The sequence below is a fragment of the Hylobates moloch genome, unplaced genomic scaffold (assembly GCF_009828535.3).
Source record: "Hylobates moloch isolate HMO894 unplaced genomic scaffold, HMol_V3 SCAFFOLD_20, whole genome shotgun sequence".
Classification (NCBI taxonomy): Eukaryota; Metazoa; Chordata; class Mammalia; order Primates; family Hylobatidae; genus Hylobates; species Hylobates moloch.
The window spans coordinates 53,366,530-53,387,808 of NW_026652295.1; the positions used below are offsets into that span (position 1 = coordinate 53,366,530).

General features: G+C 34.0%; 1 protein-coding gene across 3 annotated transcripts in view; it reads right to left on the reverse strand.

The window, feature by feature from the left end:
• Window positions 1-2,083: 2,083 nt before the first annotated feature.
• BMP5 (bone morphogenetic protein 5) overlaps window positions 2,084-21,279 on the reverse strand; it is a 130,276-nt gene continuing 111,080 nt past the window's right edge. Inside the window, exons 5-7 of one of the 3 annotated variants that reach the window (XM_032140389.2) lie at window positions 9,057-9,133; window positions 7,585-7,695; window positions 2,084-4,125 (exon numbers count right to left, since the gene is read on the reverse strand). In XM_032140389.2, coding sequence (XP_031996280.1) covers window positions 3,976-4,125; window positions 7,585-7,695; window positions 9,057-9,133 — 338 coding nt within the window. In that variant the 3' untranslated portion in view covers window positions 2,084-3,975. The remainder of the gene's footprint in view (window positions 4,126-7,584; window positions 7,696-9,056; window positions 9,134-21,279) is intronic. The other 2 variants (XM_032140390.1, XM_032140391.1) reach the window with 2 other exon arrangements.

Here is a 21,279-nt window from a genome sequence, read left to right on the forward strand (position 1 = left end):
CCATAACTGCACATGAGTATATGTGTATGTGTAGATGCCATACATAGTGTGACTTCTAATCTGAAATCTGAGCTCTGATCTGAGCTCCTGTCCTGCACAGACCTAAGGCTTTGGCTCTTGCCCCATGGAATGGTCATTGACCAAAGCTCCAGGCTAATAGAAATCAGAAAATGCTACTAATACAGTACTCATTTCTCCCGTGTGTGTGTGTGTGTGTGTGTGTGTGTGTGTGTGTGTGTGTGTGTGTGTGTTTTGGAGAAAGTGATATGTAGTCTAAGCTATCCTATTGGGCTTATGCTCAAGTTTGAGAATTTTTCTCCTACTCAGCTTTTTCTGTAGATACCTGAAAGAAAATAAATATAGTCCAGCTTTTTAAGTAAGTTCTACAATATTTCACTACATAGTATTATGCACAATGAACTGAAAAATATATTGCTTATATCCCACTAAACTCTTGGGTTAGGTCCTGTTTCCAGACTGATTCTTGAGGCTCTTTATGCAGTATTATCTACTTTATTCTCTTCCCTATAATTTGCAGAAGTTGAGGCTCTACTGTATCTACCTATCCCCTACCTTGAGCTTTCAGATTAGATTAGATTAGATTAGATTTGATTTTTGAGACGGAGTTTCACTCTTGTTGACCAGGTTGAAGTGAAATGGTACGATCTCAGCTCACTGCAACCTCTGCCTCCCAGGTTCAAGCAATTCTCCTGCCTCAACTTCCCAAGTAGCTGGGATTACAGGCATGTGCCACCACACTCAGCTAATTTTGTATTTTTAGTAGAGATGGAGTTTCACCATATTGGTCAGTCTGGTCTCAAACTCCTGACCTCAGGTGATCTACCCACCTCGGCCTCCCAAAGTGCTGGGATTACAAATGTGAGCTACCACGCCTGGCCCAGAATTGATTTTAGGCTAGCTGTCTTAGTGAAGTTGAAACAAGGATGCAAAAGTTAACATACATGCTTTTAATTTTTGAAATTTCTTTGTAATTTTTAAAGGCTATATCTGATGTGACTTTTCCGGTCTTTGAAATCTCTGTATTTAAAACAGCCTTAACAAATATCACAATAGACTTTTAAAATTTTGCAGAGCCTTTGCTATTTTTTTTAAATTGCTAACTTGGATATAGCATCATTTTCTACTTAAATAAGCATTGACATTGATTGTTACTTTTTGTACTTTCTCTTCAATTATGATCTTAAAGAAACTTGATAAAACACAGACGTATACCGGTATACCAACAATTTTTACGCTTTATCAGCAAAGGCATCTTCAGTTCTAACTTTAAAAAATTCCAGACCAAAAAAAAAATTGTGAAAGGAAAATAGGTAATCCGAGATGGAAATTAGATAGTAGATTGAGCACTGGACTCAATGGTTATGAGATGGTTACTTGTGTTTGGGAATGAGGATTTCTTCTGCCTTTAATGGAACTGGAACATAAGCTTATTATTCACTGTAAATGTCTTGGGAGATGATATCTGCCAGCTTGTGAAGTACCCAGTAGACTCTGGCTCGGGTTTGATGATGATGATACAAGGATTATAAAATGACAGTTCTTAGTTGAGAAAAAAATAATTTTGGATTTTCTGCCTGTGTTTTCTTAATTTCTTTAGTTTAATGCAGACTATTTTTGCCTTAGTTTTAAAGAATTTGAATATTTATGACTTATGCCCTTCTATTTCCAAAAAGGATTATGGCCACTTTACAAAGTAAAAACAAGTATAAAGCAGAAAAATTAAAAATAAACAATCAAAAACGCGAGTACGTCATTAACTAACTAAAAAGACTTAAATGAAGACCTGTTAAAATAGGCCAAATTATTCTGGTTTCTAGTAACAGCTTGAGTATCACCAAGGTGATACTAAGAGTTTACTGTAATAGTTATTAGAAAATAATGTGATTGAGTATATGTGCATATTATACACATAGGTAATTTTAGAAAATGTAAAAACACTGATGCCAATTACCTCCCTTCTCATATGAAAAAGAACAAATGAGATATTTCTCCATTCTAATTATTTTTTGCTATTGTTAAAATTTGTTGTTTGAACAGATTAAGAAAATCTTTAATTCATGGATTGTTGCTTTGCACATTTAATAGTGAGATAACTATTAACAACACAAAAAACAATTTTGGCAATTAAGAACAACACAAAGAATCATGTGATCCACAAACACTTTACATTTGATAAATATTCTTATTGTCTCAATTTATGATATACTTACATTTTGTATTCCTTTTAAATAAAGAACCAAATCAAGAACAGCAGAAATTAGCATCCGTTTAATATATTTTAAAATATGGAAACATATTTAAACAGCACATTTAAAGAATAAAATAATAGACTTCCTTTCTTATTCTCTCAATGGTACACCATTAATTGAAAATATATTACTTAATGTACCCCTTAATATAGTTACTGTCAAATTTTCTTTAAGATAAACTGTATTTCAAAACAACATTTTAATATACCTGAATTACAAACAAAGCCATAACATTTTTGAAGACATTTTTGATATAAGTTTTGTTTGAAAGATCCAAAAGGATGATTAATAAATGGTGCTTTATGAATATTTTAGATTAACTGTAAATAAGCCTAACCACAGAGTCACCATAAATAGCAAGTTATCAATCAAAAGATCATTCTTCAAAAAGTCAGTGTGTGTTAAAGAAAGGCCTTAGAGGGCATTCTAATAGATAGAGGAAATAAATTAATTTTAGAGGGAAGAACACACATGCACACAGAGACACACACACGCGCGCACACACACACACACACACAACAGAACCTTCCTGTTTGGAATTATTTGTGCTTGGAAGAAGGTTTACAAAATCCCTTTACAAAATAAGGTTTTCATTGAGCTCACTCTCAAAGATATGAAAAATGAATTTCAGCTGTTCTTTAGAAATGGCAATTCTGTCAAAGCCATTCTGGGACTTTTGGTAATTTCCTCCAGTTTAGTTTCAGTGCTTTTACTTCTAAATAAAATCCCTTGCATCACATCAATCAGCAAACTCAGTTATAAAGGAGAGCTAAAGAAAATGGTTCTTTCAGCATCTTCTGCTCTTGTACATTTTATGCATGCAGTGACTCTTGCCTGTGGGGAGGAAAGTGGAGCACATGTAAATGTTTCTTTATTTTGGACTAGGTTTTTAAATCTGAAAAAAAAAAAATCTGCAGCAGTAGTATTCTAGATAATAGGCAGACATGATTTATTTGAGGTAAGAAGGTTGTACTACAATTAGTGTTAACTTGGAAAGCTATGGACACAGGCTCAAGCCTGTCTCCTGAAGCTTTGAGCTCTTTGCAAAATCTACAATCCACAAGCCAAAAAGGAACATGCTCCTACAGTTACACCAGTTCTGTTAAAGCAAACAGTTAAAACAATTATGTGCAATCTTTCAGCTTCTATGTTCTGCCTACTGTTTATTTATTCAAATCCAGTTCAACATTTCACTTTGTCTAATGAAGCAGGAACTCTGAAAGAGAAATTGTGTTTATCCAAGAAGTTTTGTTTGGGTTGTTATTTTTTTAAGTCTTATTTCTAAATAAATATTCCATCATGGTTTTCATTGGCACAATATAACTAAATTATTCAATTTCCTTCCACAATATTAAACAGTCAAAGGAGTTCTGTCTAATCTCAGAAAATTATATAAAATTGTATTAGAAAAAAATGTTGAAATGGAATTGAATGGACTCAGCATAACCCACTGAAAATTAGACTAGATGATATATTGTATAATGTAGTGGCCTATAAAATAGATTTTATTGATAAAGCATCCACAAAAGAGAATATATACCTTTAAATAAATAAAAATGACTATATACATGATATTGTACATAGGAAAAGAGCCAAATGAGCCAGACTAATTTTAGGAAATTCCCCGTTTGTCTGAAAGTATGCTTTTTATTGCAGCCATAAACCTTAGTACAGATCTTTTTGTTATTATCAACATTATTTAATATTAGTGGCAGCCACATGAGCGTACTACCATATTTCTATATTTTTTCAAAATGACATTGGAGCTGTCATCAAAGTACAGAACAGAGATGGCGTTTAATTTGGTTGGAGCACAGCAAGGCTTTGGTACGTGGTCAGGAAACATCAGATGAACCTGGGAAAGACAAAAGATTTTGTTTTATTAAGAAATAAAATACACATTTTTTGCAGTTTTAAAATGATATGCTTATTTTATCACTCATAATCAGGCACACCATTAAGCTGATCGCCCTTCTCCCATTTATTCCATGACTGGGGTGGGGGACTGAAGGAGGTATTCTTAAGCATTAACACCTGGAATCCTAATGCTAAATGACGAGTTAATGGGCGCAGCAAACCAACATGGCACATGGATACATATGTAACAAACCTGCACATTGTGCACATGTACCCTAAAACCTAAAGTATAATAATAAAATTAAAAAAAACCACCTGGAATCAACCCAGCCATTTCAATTACGTGTTTGAACCTTGAAAAATATCTCACCAAATAAAGAAAACTTCCTCTATAGAATATTCAGTGGAAGTTTTCCTAGGGAAAGAACATAGCAACTAGCACTTTATTGCTTTTAGTTGAAATGACTATTTCTATATATATCATGAGGAACATGGAAGTTACAAGAGCAAATCAATGAAAACACATAGTTGCAGAAAGATTTGGATCTAAGAGTTATCTTTTAAAAGGAAAATTAAACAATAAATCATACATTTTATGCCAACTCTTAATTTTCCATGGTAAAAGAAGCATAAAAATCATAATAAAATAAAATCCATGTATAATCCAATACGTGCCTTAAAGCAATGATTTCAGCTCTTCATAGAATTTTTTTATCACATTGGCTGGAGTTTAATATCCATTTATTCTTTTTCTCCCTTGCCTGCCCCCTAGACAAGTGCCAAAAAGCAGGCTAAGCTAAATCAGAAGCGAAGGGCCTAGAGACTTTACAAATGAACATCCGCCTCCCCAAAAGCCTAAAAAGGTGTCTGTACATGAAAAGTGAAATGCTTAAGTAAAGAGTTGATAATAATTTTGATCAGACTGGCAGTCCGCCTATGATTTGAAATAATTGGGCAAAGAGCCAGAACACAGTTCCCCCCTTTCCCACCCACCTATTCTGGCCCTTTCCCCAGAGGAGTTTATGGGAAACCCCACCGATGAGTCTTATGGGATCCACAAAAAGCGAATACAGCCTCTTACAGTTTTGGCTGTACAACGTCCTGGCTGAAATGATATAGGAGCCTTGCATGTGGACAGAAACAGCAGGAAAAATGAGGTGATCTGACATGAACTTGAAATTTCCTAAGACCTCACAAAACTAAAAGTTGGATAGTTTCTACAAATTTCTGATGCAGCTTATGTCCTTCATCAGCTTTATCTTCCATAACCCACACATACATGATTGATAATCCTGATGTTTCAATGGCCTTGGCAGCCTAACGAGAAAAAAATAGATTGTTCTTGAATGGTTTCTCAATATATTAGTCACAAACATGCTTTCCTTGGTCTTTTTGTTTCATGTCCTTCACAGAACAAACATAAAGCGTGCACAACACCAGGAAAAAAAAAATCAAACTTCCCGTGTATGCTCCAGTTTTGCAATGACTTATGTCCTACATCCCAGGGTGGAGATACAGAGCAGACTCTTGTTCCAAGTTTGTGTCGGATTTTTTTTATGTTTGTTTTTTGATACTTTACTACAGCCACAAGAGCTGAAAATATGTATTTATTTATTTTAAAAAAGAAAAAATGAGAGAAGGGGAGGGTATTTGACAAAGGATATTTTTCAGTAAGTAGGCATTGCTTAGCCTGAGGGAATCTTTGATACATTAGATCCATATCTAAGGAAGCAAAAGTCTGCTTTCATAGTCATCGAAATGATGATAAAAAGAGGCAAAGAACTTTCTGAGAAATTAAGTAGTATTACTTCCACTGATAGGAGTTACTCTATGACCTTACAGAAAGACAGTGATCATGAAGTTCTCTTCGTAGGATGACATAACAGCATTCTTCTTTATCTGATATGCTTTCATGTCAACATGAGTTCTCATATACAAAGAGAAAAGTTAGCTTCTTAAAAATTCTTTTAGTGGTAGAAGTTTGAATGCAAAACGTCCATCCTTGCAAAGCCTACCTACTCTCCATACTCCTGGAAACACTATTCCATATAAAGAAGAGCTTATATTTACAGATAGCAAAGGTGAAGTCATATCAGACTTTAAACCCCCCCCAGAAATTTATACCTTGTACATGGCACTAAAGTAGGCATTCTCGCTGGTCATGAATCAATAAAAAGAAGAATATTTATAAATCACTTATTATCAAAATGTGTATTTGCTTTATCTTTCTGTTGCTCTCTAGCCCAAGGTTATTTCCAGTCTTTGATAATGTTCATGCTCTAGTTGTTATAGATTGCATTTTTTGGTGTCTAGATATTCTGTAGTATTTTCTGAAGTCAATAAAGATGCCAGTAAATATCAAGTCATTCAAGTATTTGCTTTTGCTAGTTCATAGATATCATTGTTTATTCCTTAACTCATCTTTAAATTTTAAACTAATTGTGGGGGAAAATAGCAAACTTATGGAAAGTCAAATCTTCACGAATTCTAAGAGTAATTCTTTCTTTTTCCATAAATAAGCCTCACCCACAAAGATAGGTTTTTCTACTATCTACTTTTCTCTTACTGGCATCCACCAAATAATTCCACTCCCATCAAGCCTTGATTCTAAAATAATGTGTTCTCTCCCATTCTTCTTAAATACAAAAGTTAAAATTTTTATATTAGCCCAAACATTGATTTAAAATTATATCACATAGTCTGGTATGTTTTCTAGGAGCCTCTCATTTAGTCTTAGGGAGATTGTTCCTCTGCCAAATCGATAGGTCAGATACTATGAGGTACATCAGACTCTCAATAGGTTTCATGAGCTCATTAGGGAGAATGCAATCAGTTAATCATGTCAACCCTTCAGTACATTATTCATAAAAATAAGCCTAGATTATTAGAGATTTAATCACTGCTAAGTTTCTGAGAGTGAGGAATAAAGAAAAGGAAGTATAATTTCTATTTTAAAGATTACAGCAAAATGAGGAGGAGGAGAACAATAAGAAATATAGTTTCCTATCTATATACTACATTGAAGAACTTTTATAATACCAAAATATGTTATAGAACATTCTTAAATAATTAAAAACCCTCAGATGAAATTTAGTACAGCTATTACTCAATGTTTTTGCAATGATTACTAATGAATTGCTAGGTTAGAAACAGCCCCAGGGAACCTGTGTGCTTAGTCATACTGTGTAATGAACAAACAGTTCAAGATGACCATTTCATGTTATTACTCCAGTTTTCCTAGCTGAATCCCTCTCCATTGTGTAATTGGGATTACTCTAAACTAGCCCGAGTTTCCTGACTATACCCACAGTTGTTACTTCAGCTCTAAAAAGAAACAAATGAGTTTGAGAAGATAAAATAATGCATTAAAAATTGTAAATAGATGCTTTCCTCTAAAACAACTTTATAATATGCTTGCATTCTAAGCTATTTTTAATCCTTCAAAAACAAAGCTTACCAGAGTCTGAACTATAGCATGGTTGGTGGCATTCATATGGGCGTTAAGTGGAAAAGAACATTCTCCATCACAGTAAAATGCAGCGTATCCTTCTGGTGCTATAATCCAGTCCTGACACACACACACACACACACACACAAAAACAAACAAACAAACAAAAAAAAAAACAAGAAAAAATAATATCACCAAAGTAAAAATTAAAAAAAATCCTCTTAAAAGTTATTGAAATACATTGTATCTGAATAGGTTTATATTCTTGGTCCAACAATTATTCTAATGGAATTATCTTCCCCACACCCTTTAATTTTAAGCTGAAGTTTAGGACAGAAGTATAAATATTTTCACAAGAAATTGTCCTCTCTAATTACTCCCAAGAGGTAGTTATGTAAGATATTCATAGTATGTATTAAACATGTATTCATGAATAAAACTATTATAAGAAAATAGCATTCTAAATATTGTTTAAACAGGAAATGATGAACTCTGGAAAGTTCAAGTGAACCCAAAAGAAAAAAGAGAATCAAGTTAATTGAGTTGAGACCATTCTCATTACTTCTTAAGAACTCATTCTTAGTTTTATAAGTCTGACAACATCCTAAAGCCTTAATATTTTTTTCTGCATGCTGTTTTTCTTTCCATTCATGCATTAACTTTATAGTCTCTTTAGAAAAAATGAATTGGAGCAAATTCCTAAAAACTGAACATGATAAATTTCGGGAAGCTAAAGAATTGGTACATGAATGGTTGCCTTGATATTTTTCCCATAGAGAAATAAAACTTGGCACAAATGTGAGAATTATTGAGTTATTCACGTTGAAAGTTTATCATAAATTTTGAATATATTTACATTTTGATAGTATTTCTCAATACAGGAACTCATATATGACAATCCATTGTAATAGAATATTAGGAGAAGTCTTAAAATTTCATTTTAAACTGTCACCACATAGAGCCATTAAAAAATTACTTTGGTGAAATCTTCCTCCTCATCCTGTTTCTAAAGGCTATCTAAAAGATAGCAATACATTTTTAAGTGCAAGAAAAAAATATGTCTGCCATCTTCCCCATGACAGGGACATTATAGTTGAGGGCTCTATTTCCTAGCCCAATAGTTGGAGACCCTCAGAGGCTTAGTGGAGCTACTTATACTAATATGAACAAATCTTCTATTTACAATAAAATTAAAAGTTTGGAATACTTAAACAACAGCACTCTTTTTTTCTTCCTAAATATCTTAGTGTTCTATGTCTCATTCAGCGTAGTTTTTTTGTTTGACTGTGAAACCTACTAATCATGTTTCCATGGTAAAAGGTTAATTGAGAAATGAAAATAAAGTGAATAAGCCATATTCTAAATGGTCATGTCAAAAATCATTGGGTATTACATTGGAAAATTACTGCCAAAGACCATGACTTACTAAGGATTTATGATAATTCAGAAAAGAAGCACCTAAGTTGACTGAAAATTCCTACCTGCCATCCCAGATCCCGGAAGCTCACATAGAGTTCATGCTTCTTACAGGCTTGTTTTTGCTCACTTGTGTTATAATCTGAAGATAAAAACCACATTTTGAATAAATGGTTGCTTACAGATATACTAATATTTCTTTTGCGAGATCACTGGTAAGATTTTTTAAAGGAGTTTTATTTGAAGTTGTGGAAAATGAGTTTCAATCTTAAAGTTAGAACTACTTACTAACCATGTGAACTTCAGTCAAGTTACTTGTCCTGAGTTTCTTCTTCTGTGAGATATAGACAATACCATTTAACTGATGAAGCTCTAACATGGATTCTGTTAGGCCATCTACTTGACAAGGCACAGCGTGGCGCCTGTCGTTCATTGAGTACTATCTGTTCCATGAATACTTATTCATTAATTCATTCATACTCCAATATATATATTATATATATATATATAATATATATAATATATATTATATATATTATATATAATATATATAATATATATTTATATAATATATATATAATTTTTAACATCTTCCATGAGGCAAATACTGGGATCTTACTTAGCTGATTTTATTTTAATAAATATCTTAACCTCAGGATACCACAAGTTGAGCTTCTAATCATCCCCCAAAATCCTGTCCACCTGTAGACTTCATTCTTGACTGACGGTAGTTGCCTAGGTTAAAAAATAAAAACCAAAACAAAACAACAAGAATCAAAATAGTTCTCTTTTTTTTCTTTCATTTACACATCCAATTTGTCAGGAAATCTCACACCGTATCTTCAATAAGTCCAAAATGCACCTGCTCTCAGGCCCTTCATAATTGGTCTTGGCCCAAGACACCATAATCTCTGGCATGAATTACTGCAATATCCTCATTGCCAGTCTCCCTGCTTCTGCCCTTGCTCCTCTACAGCAAACTAGTCAAGTGGACCTTTTAACAAGCAAACTTAATTACATCACTTCCCTGCCAGTCCCTCTATGGTCCTCATATCATTAAGAGTGAAATATTCTCAGAGTGGTTACAAGGCTCCTTACATTTTGGTCTTATTACCCCTCTGACTCATTTGATCCTATTACCCCTCTGACTCACTCTTCTTCTCCTTCACCTTACTCCAGCCACCACACCTCCTTGCTGTTTCACTCACAGTCAACCTTGCTCCCACTTTAGAGCCTTTTCTCTCACTAGTCCCTCTCCCTGGATCGCTACATGGCTAATTCCTGCATCTTCGTGTCCTCGCTTAAGCAACATCTCAACAAGGCCTTCACTACCCTTTTAATATTGCAACTCTCACCCTGATACACCTGATTTCTCTCACTTTGTTCTGATTTTTTTTCCATCTCAATTATCACTTTTAGAAATGCTATGCCATTTCCTCATTTATTTATGCATGGCTTCTTGTCTGTTTCCTCCCACTAAAATATAAGCTTCGTAGGGGCAAGAATCTCGTTTGGCTCTGTTTTGCTCACTGATGTATCCCTAGTGCCAGCAACAGTGGCTGGCATACAATAAACATTCAAAAAAGTATCTGAGGAGTTAATGGACAAATTTCTCACAGTGTTCCATAAGTGATTTGAGGCAAGTGAAATACTATCATTACATATTTTGGAATGTAATCTGAAATACCCATAACTTTTTATAATTGTTTTAAATGATTAAATATAAATGTAGAATTTCAATCTTGCATCTGGAATAAAGTAAAATACTGAAGAAACACCCAGATTTATGGAACATTTTTCATTGTTGTCTTATGTGGGGTTTGCTCACATTTTGTACAAATGACATTTGAAAAACTAGTCCACTGTGATTATTTCTAAAATAAAATATTAAAGAAATAAAATTAAAAAATAATTTGTTTTACAGTTTTTGTTAAAGTGTCACCTTCCTGTTTAATTACTGTCAACCTCTAATGAAAGTGTAGGCAAGTTAGAGATCAAAGGAGCCCATCATAGAGGGCCTCGCTTCTCATGGTTACTTCAAGTAATTATTTGTTAAATGTTAATCTAAAAAACAAGCTAATGATTAAATTTTGAAATCAAGATATTTTTCTTCTAGGTTATTTATTCCTACTATGCAATTAACTTCATTAAAACAGATTAAATAAGTAGATAATGGGAAACGGAGGAGAGAGGATTTATTTCAGACTCTACATTCTGGTTCTTCTTCAGGGAAATATCTCCCTTGCAGCTAACTTTGTTCAGGCAGTGGACAAATACACTTTAACACTAAACATGAAATGGTTAAATTTCCTCGATCATGTTTAGAGAAAAGAAATAATTGATTCTACTATTGGTTTGATTTCATAAACTCCTTGATGTACAAAATGGGAAAAAACAAATGTTAGCTATGCATTGGACCAGGGGTCAGCAAACTTTTTTAAAGTTTTTTAAACTTCTTTTTAAAGAGACAGATAGTAAATATTTTAGGCTAAGTGGTCTCCTTGCAACTACTCAATTTTGCTGCTGTAGTATAAAAGCAACCATAGACAATATGTAAATGAATGGGTGTGACTATATTCCAGTAAAACTGCATATGGATACTAAAATTTGAATATGATATGATTCCTACATGCTGCAAAATATTGTCCTTATTTTCCAAGCAAACATTTTAAAATGTAAAGATCACTCTTAGTAGGTCATACAAAAACAAATGATAGGCTTAATTTGGTTATTAGGCCTTACTTTTTCAAACTCTGCATTAGATAATAATGGGCATATTTATTCATCTTTGTCTTAATTAAAAATATTAAATATGAATAACAGCATTGTAGCCAATAGCACATACATGTTTATATGAAAAGCCATAAACTACAAATATGGTTATTTGAATTCTATGTATATAAAAAATAAAGAAAATAAAACTTAAAAGTCAAAATATATGTATTCCATATATATGTCTTTTTATGCAGGCTAAGTGATGTATATAATGTAACATCACATAAATGTAACAAGCAATGAAATGTGTACCAGAATCTGGTTCCAAGAGTCTGATTTCATAGAGCATTAGGACCATATGCTTATTCTGTCAGAAATAAAAATTAATGGATAGTGAGTGAAGTAAATGTTGTACCCAAACTAGAAAAGCCTGCAGTTAGGTTTACTCTAAATTCTTGGCAGAATAAGCTGTGGGAGGAAGGGCAAGGAAGTTAGATTTATGTCTTTTAAAATACTGATGGGCAGCCTTTAGGAGATTAGTATGAAATGGATATAATTCTGTTAATGAACCTGCCTACAAATGAAGAGTCATGGCATAAATTATTAAAATGTTCTACAATCAACACTAGAAAAAGTAAACCAATATGTCTTATCCATAGTGCAAGTGTTATCAATAATATTTCTCTGTTTTGTCTCTTAATAGTAATAATATTAGGAAGCCAATGCCAAAATAGTAAAAATATTGTTAAATACTGTATGCAAATTTCTTTATGGTCAGTTTCTAGATATTTATAAATTTAATCTTTAGTTCGATTTTCTTTAGTTTGATTTTTTTTTTGTCTTAGAATAAAATCATGAAAAACAAAATAAATATGTGGAGGTAAAAGTTGGTAAAACACAAAAATTCCTGAATACGATAAGGAGAATACTAGTACACTGTTGGTGGAAATGTAAATTAATACAACCACGTTTTTGAGGTTTCTCCCAAAAGTAAAAGTAGAGCTACCATATCATCAAGCAATCTCACCACTGGGTAGGTATCCAAAACAAAGGAAATCAATACGTTGAAGATATATATCTGCACTCCCATATTGATTGCGGTGCTATTCACAAGATACAGAAGCAACATAAGTGTCCATCAATGTATGAATGGATAAAGAAAACGTGGTACATATACACAACAGCTTATTATTCAGCCATAAAAAGAATGAAATTGGCCTGGCACAGTGGCTCACACCTGTAATCCCAGCACTTTGGGAGGCCAGGGTAGGCAGATCACGAGGTCAGGAAATCGAGACCATTCTGGCTAACACGGTGAAACCCCATCTCTACTAAAAATACAAAAAATTAGCCCAGCGTGGTGGCAGGCGCCTATAGTCCCAGCTACTCAGGAGGCTGAGGCAGGAGAATGGCATGAACCCGGGAGGCAGAGCTTGCAGTGAGCGAGTTGGTGCCACTGCACTGCAGCCTGGGCAACACAGCAAGACTCTGTCTCAAAAACAAAAAAAAAAAAAAAAGGAAGAAAAAAAGTCAATTAGAGCAACATGGATGAAACTGGAAGATGTTAAGTGAGATAAGCCAGGCACAGAGAGACAAATCTCCCATGTTCTTAGTCATATGTGTAAGCTAAAAAAAAAAAAAAGATTGATCTTATGAAGATACAGAGTAGAATGGTGGTTACCAAAAGCAGGGAATGGTAGCAGAAAGAGGGGATGAAGAACAATTGGTTAATGAATACAAAAATACAGCTTTTTAAAAAACTTATAGAAGAAATCAGCTGTAGTGTTCAATAATAGCACAGTATGGTTACAATGGTTAGCAATAATTAATTCTACATTTCAAAATAACTAGAAGGCAAAATTAGGAATGTTTCCAATGTAAAGAAATGATAAATATTTGATGTGATGGATATCTTAATTACCCTGATTTGATCATTACACATTGTAATCATCTATCAAAATATCACATGTACCCCATGAATATGTATAATTATTATGTATCAATAAAAACAAATTCCAGAAATCTGCATGGACTGTCAAAGCTCTGCATACTTGTTCCTGAAAAAAATAAATAAATAAACATGGGATAGACTTGCTGTGAACTGGACAAAGACAATCCAGTCCAAAAACCTTCATATACCATTTTTTTTCTTCAGAACAAAGTATTAGTTTCTTAAAGGGATGAAACACAGATATAGCTATAAAAGCAAAGAAAAATCAGAAATAAAACAACATTTAACCATGACAACAGCTTAAATGAGCTAAATATGATGATATGCTGCTGTTTCAAAGCAAAAAATGAGATGTTAGTTTTTTCACTCTTATTTCCCAAAGAGAAAAAGGGAAAAAGGAAGTTGACACCTAAAGCATCAGGACAGAAGACCTTAATTTATTTATAGAAATTTAAAATGACAAATGAATGAAGGTACAAGAGTTGAAAAAGCAGGAATGGTGCTACCATAATGTGAATTTTGATATGACCTTGGGGGTAAAAAAATTCAGGATAAGCCCAAAAATAAATAACAATCCTACTCAAAGATAAGGGGCTTTAAAATGCTATTGTTGCTCTAGCTTAATCATTATCTTCTATACCCAGTGAATTATTCACTTGCATTTACACAAAAGCCAGTAGTAAGTACTGGTGTTTATTTTGTAGATATATTAACACAATTTTGTGTTTGTGTAGGTACCAATGTGTGACGCAAAACACCACAAAATAACTCTCTAATGTGTTTGCATAACTCTGCTCAGCAAAGTGTCCATGTGGATCATGTAATTAACATCCTCACTTTAGAGCTCTTTGGTATAAAAATCTATCCACAAACCTGAATTTGCTAGACACCTCTAAAAGACAGTTCCCTGATGCCTCCCGCTCACTATTTCTGCTTCTGACCTCACACCCAATGTTCGCTATTTTTGTTAATAAGACCATCAGTCGACTAGGCCAGAAAATTTAATAAGCTTCTTGATTTTCATTTTTTCCCCTCTGATCCTATATTAAATGGATCCACAAAGCCCCATTAGTTGATCAATTTCACCATTTAATCTAGGTATCCTGTTGGAAGTCCTTTGCTGTCTTAGTTGCCTCATACTTCCTCAATGTCCTCTTCTGGTAACTTTTTCTAAAATAACACTTTATCCCTGCTCCTCTGTGACATCTCTGATATTCTTTTGGCTTATTTTATGGAATTTCTTTTTCTCCTCTGCCTGTACTTATGTACAGGCAGGAACTTGTGTTGATGTTCCCCAAGGAGGCTCCATCTTATATTTTTTCTTTCTTTGTTTCCTGTGGCATTTGGTCAGCCTCATCCTACATCTAACAATTCGGCTTATAGCTGTATCTTTTCCCTACACATTCCGCTTATTCTCAACACTCCCCTCTCCAGAGTCCTGGGTTATCCACCCTCTTCAAACCCCTGCTGGCCTTATCCAGTGTGTTTTGGTTCCTACATCTCTCTCTCCAATCTATGATCTTCATTGCTTGGGGTATTATACTAGAACCTAATCATTATTTGAGTTTTCTGTCTCCACCCTTGGCATTCCATTCTGCACTCTGTGGCCAAAATTAACTTTTTAAAATGCATATCTGATTATGATTCTTCTTTTTCCAATTGCCTGTGCAAAGACATCACTGCTCCTCATCATCACATACCCTACTCTTTATGATTTGGCCCCTTAATAATTTCCTAGCTGATACCACATTCCTCTCACATAAAAATACACACATACCCCAGCCATTTGACAATGGTCCACGGCTCTACAACTGCAGAGCCATTTCATTTCTACAACCTGAAATGGTTTCATCCATGTCTGTATTTCTGGAAAATGTCTATTTATTCTCACATAAGTCCCTCGTGTAGTATTTTGGGCCATATAGTTAATATAGTGCATAGCATTTAGTTATATAGCATATAATGCTGTGTCTGGCATGTAACGGGAGTTTATTTGATATTGAATAAATATTATTTATAAGAAATTATACCAAGATATATTCTTCCTGTGGATTTTTCCTAGAGAGAAATTTAACAACAGACACAATGCCTTAATGTCTGTTGGCAAGTCTTTTTTAAAGTGTGTAGTTAATTGCTAATATAGATTAGCCAAATTAGGTTAAAGACTCTAAAATTTCTCTTGCTTCTAAAGTCTCAAAGGATAAGAAATCTTGTGACCACAGGTATGAGTACTTATAAGAGAGAGTGTGAACTTCTAGTTTTCTCTGATGTAAGAGTCTGAACTCCTTGTGTACCAGTTCTGTAAAACCAATTATAATGTTCAACACTTAATGAGCGTTTGCCACGTACCACTATTTTAAATTAGTTATATATAATAACTCATTTAATCCTCACAACTCATGTAATCCTGCTCTGCAAGGCAGGTATAATTAACATTCCCACTTTATACATGAGGAAACAGTCAGAGAGGTAACACATCTTGTGCAAGATTATACAACTAATAAGTAGTGAAGTCAGTACTAGACATTAAATGATGGATAGATGATAGATAAATGTATAGATAGAGAGAGCTAGCTAACAACATATTATATGCATCAACATATTTGTTTCAGCAACATACTTGTTTCCAGAATTTTTCATGATTCGGGCACAGATAGCAACTTTTAATATTAGTTACTGTCATAATTACGTGGAATGCTAAATGACAAGTTAATGGGTACAGGAAATCAACATGGCACATGGATACATATGTAACAAACCTGTACATTGTGCACATGTACCCTAAAACCTAAATTATAATTTTAAAAAAGTATAAAAAAAAAAGAAGAAATATTCTCACTTGTGCAGCATTGCAGGATTTTCAGTACAGCATTTATTTTGAGAGTGCCAACTTGGAAAAAAAGCAAAATGTCTTTCCGGAGTGACATGATTAAATAAACTGATGCCAATACTAAGTTGCAACAGTTGAAAAGAATTAGCTCAGATTATTTGAAATATGGCTAAACATTGTTTATAAAACCTGTAAAATATACAACTCATGTAATTAAAAGCATATAACAAAAATATATTCTCTCAAAAGAGACGAGAGAGAGGTTTGTACCATGTTGATATCAGCATATTAAGGTAATCTGTTATGTATGGATTAGGTAAACAAGGGAGAACTTTAGCTTTATTTATGATTTTATTATTTCTAAACACTAAAACTGTGTATTAATTATATAATATAAAACATTCGATGGAAATAACTTCAATTAATTATTTTCTTGTTTTGACCAATATCTGTTGTTCAAAGAGGCATAAATTTACATTGTATTCATTAGGCAAGAGATAGTGCCTATCAAAGTTGAGAACAAGAATAGAATGTTTCAATTTTAGTAACTATGCATTTTATCTGATTTACAATGCTTTGACTTAAGATTTTTTAAATTGATGAGGGTTTGAAAGCAATACACATTCAGTAGAAATCATACTATGAGTACCCACACAACCATTCTGTTTTTCACTTTCAGTAGAGTGTCCAATAAATTACATAAGATATTCAAAACTTAATTATGAAATAGGCCTTGTTTTAGAGGAGTTTGCCCAACTGTAGGCTAATGTAAATGTTATGGGCATGTGTAAGGGAGGCTAGCCTAAGCTATGATATTTGAGCTTATGGTACTGTAAACTTTATTTGGGTTTATTGGGATATAACCCCATTGTAAGTTGAAGAGCACCTGTATACCAAAGACTTGCCCTATGAAATCACCATGCACGTAGACAAGGCCACTACATGATTGGATTATTTTTCAAAGATTCTCAGTATCCAGCATACAATAAGCAATCTTTCTTAGCAGTTCTGTAATGATCCAGGACTTGCCATTTGCCCTGTTAGTTCTTTTGGATTCTTCCTACAGGCATATGTCAGAGACATTTACTGGGGAGATATTTTGAATTTAGTTCCAGACCACTGCAATGAAGTGAACATCACAATAAAGTGAGTGTCACAATATTTTTTGGTTTCCCAGTGCATGTAAAAGTTATGGCTACATTATACTACAGTCTATTAAGTGTGCAACTGGATTATATCTTTAAAAATGTACATACCTAAATTAAAAATAATCTATTGATTAAAAAATGCTAGTGATCATCTGAGTCTTCAACAAGTTGTAATCCTTTTGCTACTAAAGGGTCTTGCCTCAGTGTTGATACCTGCTGACTCATCAGGTTGGTGATTGCTGAAGGTTGATGTGGCTGTGGCAATTTCTTAAAAGACAACAGTAAAATTTGTCACATTGATTGACTCTTCCTTTCACAAAAGATTCCTTGTAGTGTGCAAGGCTGTTTGATAGCACTTTACTTTGTGAAGGTCTTCTTTTAAAATTAGAGTCCATCCTCTCAAATCCTGCCTCTACTCTAGTAAATAAACTTATTTAAAATGCTAAATCCTTTGTTGTCATTACAACTGCATTCACAATATCTTCACCAGGAAGATTTTATATCCAGAAACCACTTTTTTTGCTCAACCATAAGAAGCAACTCCTCATTCATTCAAGTTTTACTATGAAATTGCAGCAATCCAGTTATATATTCAGATTCCGCTTGTAATTCAAGTTCTCTTGCTATTTCTACCACATCTGCAATGATTTCCTCCGCTGAAGTCTTGAACCCATCAAAGTCATCCAGGAGGTAGGAATCAACTTCTTCCAAACCCTTGTTAATGTTGATATTTCAACCCCTCATAAATCATGGGTGCTCTTAAATGGCATCTAGAATGGTGAATCCTTTCCAGAAGGTTGCCTAGATCCTTCAGGGGAATCACTATTTATGGAAGCTATAGCATTACAAAATAAATCTTTAAAATCATAAAACTTGAAAGTCAAAACTACTCTTTCATCCATGGGCAGCAGAATGTATGTTGTGCTAGCAAGCATGATAAAAACCATTACTCTTCTCGTATATCTCCATCAGAGCTCTTGGGTGATCAAGTACATTGTCAATGGGCAGTAATATTTTGAAAGGAATCTTTTTTCTGGATAATAGGTCCCAACAGTGTGCCTAAAATAGTTAGTAAACCATGCTATCAACAGAAGCACTGTTCATCCAGGTTTGTTGTTCCATTTGCAGAGCCCAGGAAGAGTAGATTAAGCATGATACTTAGGGGTCCAAGGATTTTCAGAATGGTAAATGAACATTGTCTTCAACTTAATCTCACCAGGTAAATTAGCCCACAGCAAGAGAGTCAGACTGTGAGAAGATTTGAAGCCAGCCATTGACTCCTCTCTAGCTATGAAAGTCCTACATAACATCTTCTTCCAATAAGGTTTCTTAATCTACATGAAAAATCTGTGGTTCAGTGTAGCTACCTTCATCAGTGATCTTAGATAGCTCTCCTGGATAACTTGCTATAGCTTCTTCATCAATACTTGCTGTTTCACCTTGCACTTTTTTGCTATGGAGACAGCTTCTTTCCTTAAACCTCATGAACCAATATCTGCTACTTTCAGACTTTTCTTCTGCAGCTTCCTCAGCTCTCTCAGCCTTCATAGAATTGAGGAGAATCAGGGCTTTGCTCTGAATAAGGCTTTGGTATAAGGGAATGTTGTGGCTGGTTTGATCTTCCATCCAGACCACTCAAACTTTCTCCACATCAGCAAGAAAACGATTTCGCTTTCTTATCATTATTGTGTTGATGAAGTCATACTTATAATTTTCTTCAAGTACTTTTCCTTTGCAGTCACAACTTGACAGCTGTTTGGCACAAGAAGCCTAGCTTTAAGTCTATCTGGACTTTCAACATGCCTTCCTCAATAAGCATAATCATTACTGGCTTTTGATTTACAGTGAGAGATGTGCAAATCTTCCTTTCATTTGAACACCTTTAGGCCATTGTGGGGTACGAACTGAACTTATTTGAATATTGTGTCTCAGGGAATAGGGAACCCAAGAAAAGGGAAAGAGATGGGGTAATGACTGATCGTTGGGGCAATCAGAACACACACAACGTTTACTTCCCATCTTATATGGGTAAAGTTTGTGGTGCCACAAAACAATTACCAATAAATATCAAAGATCACTGATAACATAAACCATAACAAACCTAATAATAATAGTAAAATTTTGAAATATTGCAAAAATTACCAAAATGTGACACAGAAAAACCAAGTGAGCAAATGCTGCTGGAAAAAATGTCACCAATAGACTTGCTTAATGCAGGACTGCCACAAAACTTCAGTGTGTAAAAAACACATTATCTTTGAAACACAATAAAGCAAAAGCAATAAAACATGGCAAGCCTGTACTCTATTCTTTTCAACACTGAATATACTCCTTCAAGCAGCGTCATGCTCTGGAGGTTTTTTAAAAAATCTTATCCACCTAGTGCCTTTATATCTTCAAGGATAGCTAGCTTAGAATTTAGCTATTGGCTCCATTTTCATTCCTCTCATACACAAATTCAAAGAAATACCCTTTGCATTGCCTCAACATGAAACAGGAAGTATCTTCCACAATGTATCTGTTCAACCATCTTGCCAAAAACCTGAAGAGGAACAAGCAGTGCTGGGCAGTTTCTGCAGGAAACCTGGAAATAATGGTTCTATATACCTTTACCTGAAAAAGGAAGTTAGTTTTTCCTATGCTGTCAACAGGTTAATTTACTCAACAAGTATTTTGGGGACTCCCATTTTGTGCTGGTTTCTGTTCTAGGCTCTCCCACAGGAATATGGAAGAAAAAAAGAACATTGGGAAGTCAGAAGGAAGAATCGTTGAAGTAGAAAATAAATGGGATAAAGATGGCAGACATGACTTGGGTTTTAATTCTTCTGTACTAATGGAGATTTTCAACATTTGACAATATGCTTTGCAAAAAACCCAGCAATCAAGCAAACATGCAATACAACTTTCCTCCCTAACTCCATCCCCACCCCACCCCTTCTTATCCATCCATAGAGCCTTTGCACAATATCTTATTGTAAAATCTTGTTACGATTACAACTTTGTTATTTATATTTGGATAATTTTTAAATTTCACTGGCATTTCAAGTCTCCGAAGTATCAAATTTTCTGTTTATATGAGCATTCCCTTTCCTTAAAGCCCTGTCTTTTAGACCAAATCCTATGAGGATTTTCCCAGACTACTTGATTACTACCTATTGAAAGTTTAAGTCTTATAGACACAAACCAGCTACTTTCTTTCTCCTTCTTATCAAAATATGAACACATTCCAAAACCATCTACCACATATTTCACAGAAATGGTTGCCAATGACAAAATTTCAAAAAGAAAATATTGGTCTATATTAGAATAATTTTGTACTCTAAATGGTGTTAGGAAACTGGTGAAAAGTTACGTGATTTCTGCTCCATGTGTTTTATTATTCATCTCTGCTTATAGATGTACATTTGTTTCTTGTGGTCAGGAAGAGAAGATAAATAGAGTTAACCAATAGGGAAAAGGACTTTGATGATTTCAGTCACTGGAACACCTCTGCCAGAGTCATTATGAGCTCTAATAATAAGTATGTGACTTCTACTTTTCCCTTTGTAATTTCCTTCAAAATTATTTACTATTCTATTCAAGGTTTAGCAAAACTTTTTCTTAATACAGTCTGCTACATTAAATTAAAAACATTTCAACCAAAC